This window comes from Lycorma delicatula, chromosome 4 (assembly GCF_047948215.1).
Source record: "Lycorma delicatula isolate Av1 chromosome 4, ASM4794821v1, whole genome shotgun sequence".
Taxonomy (NCBI): Eukaryota; Metazoa; Arthropoda; class Insecta; order Hemiptera; family Fulgoridae; genus Lycorma; species Lycorma delicatula.
In genome coordinates this window covers 31,629,787-31,643,040 of record NC_134458.1, presented here as the reverse complement: position 1 = coordinate 31,643,040, position 13,254 = coordinate 31,629,787, and the positions used below count along the sequence as shown (strand labels likewise).

General features: G+C 34.2%; 1 protein-coding gene across 1 annotated transcript in view; it reads right to left on the bottom strand.

Moving 5' to 3' along the window:
• LOC142323234 (homeobox protein cut-like) overlaps positions 1-13,254 on the bottom strand; it is a 293,478-nt gene that overhangs the window by 43,472 nt on the left and 236,752 nt on the right. Inside the window, exon 3 of the mRNA XM_075362598.1 lies at positions 9,283-9,464. Within this exon, the coding sequence (XP_075218713.1) occupies positions 9,283-9,464 (182 nt within the window). The remainder of the gene's footprint in view (positions 1-9,282; positions 9,465-13,254) is intronic.

The following is a 13,254-nucleotide window of genomic DNA, read 5'->3' as shown; positions in this document are numbered from 1 at the left end:
AAAATATTTTCTTTGTAGTTTACAAACAACAAAAGTTTGGCGCGACCAAAAAATTAAAAATATTATTTAAAGTTGTTTCTAAATTGAAAATTTCGACTAAGATTTTAGAATTTGCTTATTTTGGCTCGAAGTATCTGTTATAAATTAAATTTGCGTTAGACTTCTTTCGCATAAGTTATTCAACGGTTACGTAAATAAAGGTTTAGCGGGTGTGATTATTTTAAATCGTTCGTTAATGTGTCGTAGTACGGAGAAAATGACGGAGATAAAACGATTAAGCGATAGAGAAATGAGTCGCTTAAACAAAGCCAAAATATATTTATGCGAAAGATGACGGTGAAAAATAGGGAGTATAGACGCGAGTTATAGAGAAACGGTGACGGTTTTAAGACACGGTTGACCGTAACGACAAACAATGAGCACACAGGTGAAGCGACGTAAACTAAATAAATATTTTCTTACTTTCTTTTAATCATTGTAAACTTTTAATATATCGTTCTTCAGTGTTGTTGCTATAAAACAAACCGATCCTGTAAAATTTCAATTTATACCGTTTCCATTTACATTAACTAAAATAACAACGAAAAAACACACACACAAACACTTACATATATATTGCAATAATTAATCTCGTTGTTAACATAAATTATCGATCTCTGTTTGTCAACAAAAGCTATTCATTCCGTGCACATGTTGGTATTATTCGTACCGATATTAATCCAGTAACGGATGTGATCCTCGCTATTATATATATTTTATGAATAATCCTTTCGATATTATACACAGATGTGTTTTAATTTAATTTTTTGAAAATTCTAAAGGAAAACGGCCAAAAGAGGGGAAAATCCTCTGCTGTAAAGCGAATGCTGACTACACGATACAATTTTTATAGTTCACAACTTATTTGGAATTTACTATTTATAAATAATTAAATTAAATAAAGGTAGTTTAATGTTGCTGAATTCTTCCAAAATTTTCACGAAGCTTCAAATTTAACCTCTTCTCCTTATTGTATAATCGAGTTAGAAATTATGATTTATTCTTAATATTTCCTCGTTTACCGATTTATTTTCTTATCGAAAGAAAAAAAAAACAAAAACATTCTAGAACGATCTGTTTACTAGTAACTCTGCAATAATTTTAAAATTATTTCTATCTCCGTGTGATGATTCGTTTAGAGTAAAATAATTAAAAATAATGCGTAGTTTTTTTACTGATAAGTACATATATCTTTTATTTTAGACGATGCATCGCAGCCTTCCTCGTCACTATTAAGTTCGTTAAGAACTAAATGTACAAAAGACACTAGTCGAAGATGTTTTATTTGGGAGTAATTTTGTTTATTCCCTAACGGAATAAGTTATATCAGGGCGGTATTCTTACCGCCCTGATATAACTTGTTTATAACGGGTAAAAAAATCGTACCGCTCTGGTGACATCTTATCTAAAGAAAGATAATGAAAAGTTTAACAAGTGTTTTAAAAAACGTGTTGTTTGTTGGTTTATCCGTTGTCAAGATATAAACAAAATATAAATCGATATAGAAGTTTTCGTGCAAATATTTGTTTAACGAAGATATTTATGGATAAACGGACATAGATAGCTAAGCGTGAAAAACCCCCAAAAAAGCCGACGGTGTAATATGATCTTTAACATCAGTTTCGTTTTGCCCTGTGCTACCATACCTGGAAAATTAAAATTCATGTCTGTAAATATTCTTTACAATTTGTTTAAAATTTCAAAATTATAACGATGAAGAGGTAGGAAATTTAAACGTTTTTCAAAATCTGTTAATTTTCTGATATATTAACAAAAGAATTCCCCAATAAAAAGCGATATATAATACTTTTAGAAATTTTTAACTATAATAGTCGTTACCAGTTCTACTAGAAGTTCCTATCCCTTAATTCCGCACTGACTTCAACGATTCGAAATTTAAAGAACAGTCGAAGAGGTATTATTATTCTTTTTAAATAATAATTTTTTTAAAGTTGGTTTCCATATTTTCAAAAATGTGTTTTGTCACACTTTTTAGTTTAATTTTTTTAAATAATAAAAGTAACTAAAATATGATAAATGCAAGGTAGATTTTTTATTTATTTATAATTCGGGTAGAGCAATAAAAAACGCACCTTCATGAAAAAAACCGTTTGTAAAAAATGCAAGGCGAAAACATTTCGTCTTGATAAATATAAGAAAACGAATTTAGAGAAACGACATGAAGGGCTACCGAACATGAGCTATGACTCCAAAATATGAGAATATATATTTATTATTATTAAAAAAAAAAGAAAAAATCGCTATTTTCTTGAATCTTCGCAGGAAACTAATCTGAGTATCTGAATAGCATCTATATTATCATTACATAGTAACGATACAGTAGTAGGTATGATACAATAATAGCAAAACAAATGAAAGCTTCTTAAATCATTTGTATGCTGCGCTCGCGCAAAGAATATAAAATATTAATAAGTGTTTTGTTTTGTTATATTTTTTTAATTATCACTAATTAACAATGCCATGCAGCCACTTAATAAACTCTTTCTCCTCATTTTTTCAGAAATCTGTGTCAGAATTATATCTCCTAGCGACTTCCGTAGTGTGTTGATTGGGAAAACGTTCGCTGTTGGTAAAAAGATAAAAAAATTGATGAGATAGATACTCGAAGAAAGATAGAAGCATTTCCAGGAAGGTTGCCGTAAGTAAACGATAGAAATAACGCCAGTCGAATATTATTCTTCTTTGTCAAAGATGGTAATTTAAATTATTTCTGAACATTACCAATGGAGAAATCTAAAACGTGACAAAATTTTCACCGAAGATAGGAGAGAAATCGGTTTTACACACTCTCAAACATATTAGAGGTATAGGCACACTAGAGCGGTTCCAACTGGTGGTGGAAAACTTGAGATAGTTTCTCACCAGAGCTTTTTATAATAAAACAAAGGTTTGAGCGGGTGTTCAAAACCTTTAGCCATCCACAGAATTAATCCCAAATTGTTTCTCGCGTTCCCGGTGATACCATCCTTGCACTGAGTTACAGAGAACTTACTAACGAGAAAAATTCAAAGATCTCTGATACTCTATTCTCTTTCAATTACAATAGAGGAGCAGTAGTAATCAAAAAATAAAATATTAAATTTTCTAGAAAAGAAAACTAATATAATTGCCTTAATATTAAGCGGAATTAAAGTTTGACGGAGCCCACCTTCAAAAATTTTAATATTGTTTTGAAGAACTTGATGGTCAAACTTTGTGTCAATCTTCATGTTTATTTTCAGATCATCAGCATACAGCTGGGCTTGACAATCGATAGTAGAAGAAGGATCGTTAATAAATAATAAATAATGAAGTAGTCAAAAATCGATCCCTGAGGAACACCAGATTTCATAATATGAAGAATTGATGTAAGACCGCCGAATCTTAAGAAGAAACATGTATTATGCAAGTAAAAGCGAAACCATTTGACATAGTTTTCGCTCAGTTCAAATTGAGGAGCTTCTTCAATTGAAGGAGGTGTGGCATCTCACCAAAAGCTTTTTTTAAAATTGAAGAAGACCACCTATTATTGGGATCTGTGCTGAACAACAGGTCTGACTAAAGACAAACAGCAGGCCGAGTTAGTTGAAGTTGAACGGCCTTTCATAAAACCATGTTGAATTGACGAATTTTGAGGCTCTAAAACTTTGGAGACGGAACAAAAGGCCGAGATCGGTCGGCGAATATCAGTAGGAAGAACCGGCTTAGGAATCGGAATGAATAAACGCTTTTCCAGATGCAAGGAAACATGCCTAAAGACAGGCTCTAGGAGAAAATGGAAGACAAAACTGGAGCGAAACATTTCCCGTTAAAGCCCATCAGAGCTTGAACGGGGGGGGGGGGGTGACCGGAATCGTCACAAGGCGGGTGTCTTCCCCCGGGTGCTAGAAGTCTTGTAGCTCCTATAAGCTTGATTTTCCTTTATACGAGACAAATAAGTTTGCCCGAAAACCAAGGCGGATATTTCCCTCTCTTATGCTAAGACAATGGAACAATTCTTCTAATTCCTCTTTTTATAATACTCTGGAACTGAGATGTTGCAATCTCAATATCTGGAGAATCGAATACGTTGGATCATGGAGTGTTGACTATTTGTAAAAGCAGTTGACTGTAATCTCCAAATTTATAATTTCTGTAACTGACATGATCCTTAGTTGTAACATAATGAACAACTTTTAACAACAAAGAAAAAGGAAGATGAAAATGATGAGGATTAACAAAACCATGAACGTTGGACCTCAGCTCAACAGAGCAATTTGTAAGACCAAATCAAGAATTGATGGAACCACACTCCCATTCAGATCGGGCGTAAATGCATTAAGAGAAACGAGATCAACAAATTAGAAAGTAGCTCTGGACTTCATTTTTACATAAAAATTAATATTTCAGCGTAAATTTAGTGACGACCAGGACACATCAGGAAAATTAAAATTACCCAGAACAGCAATTTAATAGGAAAAAAATTTAAATGTTGAAGCAAGGAATCAAAATAATTCTCAATATAAGCTGGGGTGATAAACGGAGGACAATAATGATTACCGATAAGGAGAATCCTTTTTCCCAGGTCGTGGGATTTTTACTCATAATAATGAAAATAATAATAATAATAACAATAGTAATAATATTTTTTTTGGATTTTTTTCTCTAATAGGATGCCTCCACATCTCTCCTTATAAAAATCCCACATTTCTCCAAGAAGATAACCCTTTTAATAGAGGGAAGCGACGCGAACTATCCAATGTTCGGAAGAAGGTGCAATAGAACTGAACAGACGCTCCTTAGTGTAATGCACCCTATCTAACCGGAAATAGGAAGGGGAATAATCTAAAACAAACTACCTTAAACAATTACTGGATTATATCCTAAACTAATCCAACATCAATCGCTTCACATAATAACTTTATTTATTTCTTGTATCATTTCTTTCATTTGTTGTTTCTTTCTAAACAATTTAATCGATTTATGTCATATATAATCTAAAAAATATCCTTTCGAAGAAATTCGTCAAAAATATAAAAACCATCAATATAATTAAAACCAATTCTTAATTGTCACAAAACATTATGGCTTTAAGTCTATTTTTAAAAACGATTACAAATACACTATTTTTACCATAGACTTTGGTCAAAAACATCTATGACCATCACAATACATCTTGCCGTAGGCGACATAGTATCTCGCCTTCATTTACAAATAATTCGTGACTCCGAATATTTACGTAAGGCACTCTTAATCCGCTACAGAAATATCAAAATCCTTACATCCGTGTAGTATCTTGTAATTAAACATTACGATGAATTACCGTATCATTTATTAGGTAGTGGTACTTCATCATTAAATTCTTCCTGGAGTAGGTTATCACTACTGTCTTGTCCAAATTTAGTGTCATTTCATTACGTTTGGGACATACAAAAAATATATCAATATCCTTTTGAAAGGCTATAAAGTCCTCAACTATTAATTTTAGATTATAAGTTGGCATCATCGGCAAACATTAAAATATTTGACTTAATACCTTTTCCGATTTCATTGCAATATAAATAATACAGGCTCGAAGTTACATCATTGTGGAACGCCAGATGTTGGAATGTAATAACTTGAGACTTTACCTGATACTTTGACTTGAAAAATTCTATTTTTCTGGTACTAATTTATCCACGCAATATTTCTCTTAGAAAGCCATATAGCTTTAACTTACGAATAAGAAAGTCAATAGGAACAGAGTCGGTCCCTGGTTCTGGTAAACGGCTAACGACTAGTAATCGATGCCATTAACACTCAAAAAAAAAAAAAAAAATAAAAAAATAAATCGTTTTATTGTAATTTCAAGTAATACATACATACCTACAGATCTAACCAGCATAGAATAACTCCAGAATTCTGGTATCTTACGACAAAGGATGAGAGCTATGTAGTTAATACACTTTAGACCTTCCTTTGAGTGATTCAAACTGTGCATCTCGATTATTTGTTACCGATATCATATCGGTATCTTTAAATAATACATTAAAATAATAAGGAAAGCTATAAAATAACTTAATAAAAAATCATTTTTAAATCCCATAAACTTTCTCAATGATTTTGTTGCAAAAAAAAATATATAATGTGAAAAACTAGGCACTTTGTAAAAGACGAGTGCCGTACCTTCTTAACTTTTTAATACTTATTTCTTAAGAATTATTCAGTAGCACAACGTTTTGAGAACTCAGAAATAAAAAGGACCAAAAATATTTAAGGAGGTGCAGGTGTTTGAGAATATAAAAAATTAAATCTTTAAAATAAACAATCGTATTTCAATGCGTAATAAAATAAATAATTTTAACCTTTGTAGCCCAAATGTATATTTATTAGTAAAGGTTCTTATAGACGGTTAACTGGAAAAAACTGGTTTTCATCTCAGATTGATTATCAATAAATTTCCAAATTTTTTATTTATTTTAGGTATAAAAATACGTTCTGTTTTTATCCAAAAAATTCGGTTACAATATTAGTTACAAAAAAACAATTGTATTAATAATAACAAAAATTACATCAAAAATCACTAAAAATTAGAAAATTATGCTTTTTCAATTTCTTTAGATTTTTAATTTTTACTTTCAGAAGTCGGCTCTAAATTAACTTTTTATTTTACCGACAACTCTAATTTTGACGAAGATTTAAAAAACGAAATCGAAAGAATATTGGGAAAAGTGTTATACAGTGAGAATTAAGTCGGTTCTGTTACCATTTTAAAAATATGCACAAAACTGCAAAATAATCTAGCTCTTATGAAAAAAAGATGATCATAAGAAATCCAAAAGTCTAAAAACCTGGGTCTCGATAAAAATAAGAAAAGGAATACAGATAAACAACGTAACGAGACCGCCACGAGCAAAGGCTTTCCGAAATACAATAATTTATATTAGTTTCTGACTAAATTTTCTCGTTGATGTTTTTGAATCTTCATCCGAAAGTAATCTGAATACCAGAATGATATAAGGTTATACACCATTTCACCATAGAAACCTGATACTAAGTGAAGATATATTTTTTCTGGGGTTAACTGGCATTTCTCCCGCCACCACCCCATTCGGTCGCCCTAGAGCATAGACCAAATGTCAGTGCAAAGATACGGCTACTGTGCCTCTAAAACAGTTTAGCGACCTCGTTATCTAAAAGCTCCTAGTGAGCTACCTATCAGCGTGAGCGGATTAAGCAGGGTGCTATTCACCACACGCTTATGTGTCCCGACCGCTCACTTGTCAAACTAAATCTAGATCGGGAAGGCGCACCCCTTGTTACTAATTACTAAAAGTCATTAAAGTTAATAATAAAAGACAGCAATTTAGGCTGTCACGCCTCGGTCGCTGTATGCCAACTAGTGCCTGTCCACCATTTCAAGCTCTTGGAGCTTGCATCTGGCTGGTGGCCAGCCATTATCTCAGGAAAAACTTCCCACAGCGGCGCTATAGGAATCAAAAAACCCAGATTAATTAAAAATCTCTAGCGATGACGGTTGAACTTCGCAACCTCATCGAGGAACTCCCACACCGTCCGACAATGCGGTTCTCGCCACACAGACTCGCCGTTTATGAGCGGCCAGTTTTCCCCCTGACCTCTTAGTTCCAGGGTGGCCCGGTCTCTGGTCTCCCCAAGAGGAGGGCAGTCGAACATCATATGCTTGTTCGACTAGACCTTCCCGCAGACACACAACTCATCAGCCGCTAGGCGAAACCGAAACAGATATTGCTTCAAATCCACATGGTTGGTGAGCACTAAGTGAAGATATAGACAAAAATATGAAAAATATATTTTTAGATTATGTGTGAAGTCAATATAACGTTTCATAAATAAAAAACGTTCTCTGATATTACGCAAAAGAAATTTACAACTACTCGATTAGAGAGACTTACTCTACAAAATAATAAAGAACTATTGAGAAATAAGTTCATTTTGTTCGAAGTAAGGCTTCAAAACGTACGTAAAAAGATATGTACGCGATACGAATCGAAAAATTCCTCCTTTTTTGATATCGGCTGAAAATTATTTTTATAACCTGTTCCCGGTGTAAATTTTATAAAACGACTGTTGTCGTGTAAGGGTGTTATTTATACACAAAATGTTTTTATTATTAGTACTGTATTTTAGAATTATAAAAGTATCATCAGACGCAAAGAATTTGATAGAACTTCCATAGGCGTAAATATAAAGTTGTTTCCATCGAAACAAATACTAAATATATCCCAAACTATTATCAATTTTAACAAATTATTTTAAAATTAACGTTTTTTTATATTGGTACTGATTTATGAAAATAATTTTCAAAGGCTCAGGCTTAAAGTTTTCGTTATAGTTTTGTAATTATTTATTCCTTCTTTATAGTGTAGAGAAAATAAAATTTTAGTATCTATAAAAGAGAGAGACGGTTTATTTAATCTTTCTCTCGTTTTATTAGAGAAAATTTACCGATTAAATTTTTTTTTTTCAAAATCCTATTGTAAACATCAGCCAAGAAAATAGCACCCTGATAATTGTAAATTTAACTTGCAAAGTAATCCGATATTTCTTCTCATCTGTAGTAGTATGTTTTGTTAATTCTTTGTCAAAAATAAATTAAAGAAATAATAGACGGAATCGATCAATTAGTCAAATAAATTTAATTTATAAATAAATAACAGCCAAAAATGTTATCAAATGCGTATCAAAAAAGAAAACGAAGGGTTAAATTATCAAGTGGAACGACCATAGGCCACCAGAGAAACTTGTAAGAGAAACTTGTTCGTATTAAAACTACATTTTGGAACCATTTAAAAAAGAAAGGCACCCTTAAAAAATAACTTTTATGAAAGTTAGTGTGGAGGCGAATATAAATTTCTTCTTCTCGTGTGCTGTCACCGTTACATTTGATCGAATACGATCGCAGCGATTTTATTTATCTTAAATCTCCTCAGAGAGTATTCGCGTCTGTATTTTATCCGGTCGCTTGTAGATTATGTTTAGTTCTGTATTTTTTAAATGTTTTCAGCATTACCTACTAGATGAAGGCTAATACAAAATAGCATCCTCTATTTACAGTAACATTAAGTTTTGTTGCACAAAAGTCTTTTGCTTCGTTAAGATTTTATAATCTCGACTATGAATTACTCTAGCGAACTTTAATGCTCGATATAATTATTTTTATACAAAACATTAAGTCAAAGAAAAAAAAAAACATTAATTGATGTCTTTAAAACGATCGAAATAAATAAAAAATTATAAATCTACCTGAGCTGTCTTTTTAAATCTTCGTAGTCTCTCTGAGCTTCTAATCTGGCTTCTAGCCTACAAATATGTTGTCTTTTATGTTCTAATTCTTCTTCTAGACGGGCGATTTGATTCGAAGAATTTTCTTGAAGTTTGCCAATGCTGGATTGCAGCCTTTGAACGTCTTCAACGAGCTGGGAAATCTGGAAACAAAGTGAACATATATATTAGAAAATAATAATAGAAAAATAAAGTTAAGAATATATTTTGCAAAAAATTATATTATAAGCTTTTTCCTCGGGGAAAGGAACAGGGATACTACGGTGTCTCACCTGACGGGAAGGGGTCACGGTGATGTTTTAATGTAATTAAATGAATTTACCGGCTCTCTCGGTGTTATAAATTTTGAAATACTTTTTATGACCGATGCATTTTTAACTTTTAAAAAACATGTATTACGCAATTTAAAAAAAAAAGTAAAACAAATGGTAAGCAAAACATTTACTAAGAGAGATCGATTAAAAAAAAGAAAAATTTAACTAAGCCTCTGCAGTTATAGCTGATGAACATTTTATATTTGGTATTAGAATAATTTCTTTTGTAACGTACCTCCTGAGAAAGAAAAGGTCAGAAATCTTCTAAAATTATTATGTTTTACCTCAAAATTTAAACGGTTTAATTTGCGTAGGCCTATTGTCTTTTAAATGCAAGTATTTAATCACTGCACAATATTCTTTATTTTCCTTTTTCACAAACACATTTACAATGTCTTACTCAAACAATTATCAAACAACAACTGAGCGTCCAAAGTGGCTGAAATTTTAATGAGTACCTTTCAACGTATGCGCGAATACATTCCCTAACTTTTGTTGACTAGTGCTGTCATCTTCATGTTGAGGCTAAAAACATTTCAGACAACCCACGTATATTCTGTTGTTACCTAACTAGAATATCTGAAAATCTACGCCTCTAACCCACACAACATTTTTTTAATTTTCGGGAGGAACACGCGCTATACCGAAAAAAGTATTGTTTTCTATGTTCTTTTTGAATGTGGACTTTCTTGATATTTATCTAAAGCTCACATTTCGATCATATTTTATGTTAATAGCGCGCGCGCGCGCTATATTCCCACCGCAATTTACAAGCAATATCAATTTTGGAACAAAGTTCTGCTCTTCAACGCACTTTCGCTGCCTTTTTTGATCATTAATTTCATTCAGATCCTTAGTTGAATCCATGTTAATAGAACGGAGTTGAGTTGGAGATTTCGCGCGGTATTGACGTGTTCTTTCTGTGCTCTGTGTTCGGCTTTTTTTCTAATTGGCCTGTTTTTCTGATTGGTTGTTTTTCTTATGCCGACCTCCTTTGGAAGGTTAAAACAACCGTCGGTGGGGACCTGGCCGGGGATATTTTGTCGGAACGGCGGGGCAGAGGTGATGACCTGGAGTTTCGGATTAAAGAGGGTTCTAAAAGATCTCAAACTCTTAAGAAACGAATAACGACGGTTCTGCCGACTGCTATGGTGGCTGATAAGACTGCATTTAGACTTACTACAGTACACGTTAAAGATTTCGATGCAGAGGTCACGAGACAGGAGATCTTGGCTGCGGTTAGTAAGTCCGTTAATGGTACTACCTTAGCCAAGATAACTTCATTAAGATTTGCATAGGGTGATACTCAAAATGCCACCATTATGCTGCCCCCTAATAAAGACAGTAAACTGACTACAGTTAAACGACTTCTTGTTGGTTGGCAGCCGTGTCGGATGGAGCAGCTAATGCTTGGAACGAAGTGTTTTGGATGATAGGAGGGTGGCCATTCGGCAGTTCTCTGCAAAGGACTGGATCGAAGAAGGCGCTGCTTTAATTGCGGTACTCAAGGCCACATTAAAATAGATTGTAAAGAGCAGAAAAGGTGTGCAGTCTGCGGAGAATCTGGACATACAATGGGGGCCAGGAACTGCCGAGGATGCCGAAAATGAAGAACCTGCAAATTAATGTTAATAGAAGCATGGCCGCTCACGATTTAGTGTGGAAGTTGGCCATTGGTTGCGGTGTTAATATTTTACTTATAACAGAACCAAACAGAAAGGTGGTTGCCACTGAGGGCTGGCTTGTAGATAGAAATGGAGATGCGGCTTTCCGTAACATTTCTGGTCTCCATGCGGTTTTAAACATATTCCGAGGTGATGGTTATCTGGCAGCGGAGCTTACCACTTGCTCCCTGGTCTCTGCCTATGTTTCTCCTAATTGCGGTGATGATGCTTCTGACGGATTCATTCATAGCTTAAAATCTATATTAAGAAACCCGAGCAAACCGGTTATACTAACCGGAGACCCTAATTCTGAATGTGTAGAGCTTGGAGGTTTAAGGTTTACTAGGCGTAGGTACACACTTGCCTCCATGTTGGAGACAGTTGGGATGATAACCGTTAACTTGCCTGGAGTACCCACTTTTATTGGTCGGGGTCACGGCTCGGTTGTAGAAGTTACGGCCATCTCTAAGAGAGGTAGACCACATGTAGTGAAATAGTGAAATGGAATGTTCTGGATGATGAGGTTGCTTCTGGCCATCGGCCGATACTTTTTTCTATCTTGCGTGATCTTGATTCTCCTAGGTGGGAGGGAGCAACGAGAGGAGTCAATATTGAAGGGCTGATCCTTGCAAACATTACGGAGTTTATGTTGCGAAGACAGCAAGAATGGTCCAATGTGGTGAGGATAGTGACGGAAATACTTAAAACCAAGGAGGAAGAGTATAGGATTTGGGGTTCAGACCAAACATAGCTGATATGGATTTTCGTCAAGTTAGAAAATCAGGATTGATTTCCAGGAACAGCCTGTGTGAAGAGCTCAAGACACGAAAGAGGTGAAGAACGAGACCGGTGAGTGAGGGAGGATGGATAGCCCCCTGTGGAGCCGTCATTTATCCGGGCTTGAATAGGTGGAAGATGGCGATGAAGTACGGGAAATCCTGATCCCCCGAGCTCAAAGGCACCTCCCGGGGCTGAGTAATGCTTTGTTGCGGGTCAGGGCCTGTGGTGGAGGGAAGTTGGTGAGGTGGTTAGGTTTAGTCGGTAGGGCGCAGGAACACATACGTTGTTTCAATTACATCTAGCGGAACCTGCTGCGAGTCCAACACTGCCCTTTCTGAGGCGTACGTAACAATAAAAAAAAAAAAACAGGTTAATAGAACGGTTAAGAAAACGTAGTAAATACTCTAACAATAGGCGGTATCAATAAAATTTATCTTTCTTACCTTAACCGCCGGGCAGGTTGTACATGGATTCATCCAGTACCCGCAAATCGAACTTTTATCTAATCGATTGAATGAGCTCAAAAGTGGTAGAATAGATTTTAACGAAACACATGACGGTTTTTTATTTTAACAAGAGTAAGTTGCATTCAATATTTTATTTGATGGAAGTTTTCTCTGAGGCTCCCTTTCTATAAGTAAAAAATATTACTCAGAATCTTTTCTTCTACGGTTAATTTTACCTTCCTAAAATGTTAGGTCGATAAATTATCAGCAATCTTTTCTCTGTCAGAGCGAGCCGAAGTCAAAATATTTTTCCGAATAAATTTAAAAAAATAACCTTTAGCGAAAACAAATACGAATTATAAATGAATATTTAGATTTCCACGCGAAGTAAATTTTATTGTTAATACGAAACAATATACTCACGCTCGTCAAAGTAAAAACAGCCGAATTTATGTGTCGAAGATAATAGTAGTTGAGAAATTTTCACTTCGACTTCGTGAATTATTGCACTATGCAATATATTTTGTTAAGAAGAGAACGCTTTACTTAAACATTTATGCAAAAATATATAACGGGAGAAAGTGAATTTGCGAGCTTCATTTTCAAAAGAGATTACGTACAACAATAATGGGGATCGTTTGAAAGCATTGTGACTTTTTACTCGTTCGAAGAGATATATCTTAGTTAACTCGTTTGAGTATGAAACTAATAAACGAAAAAGTATAATCG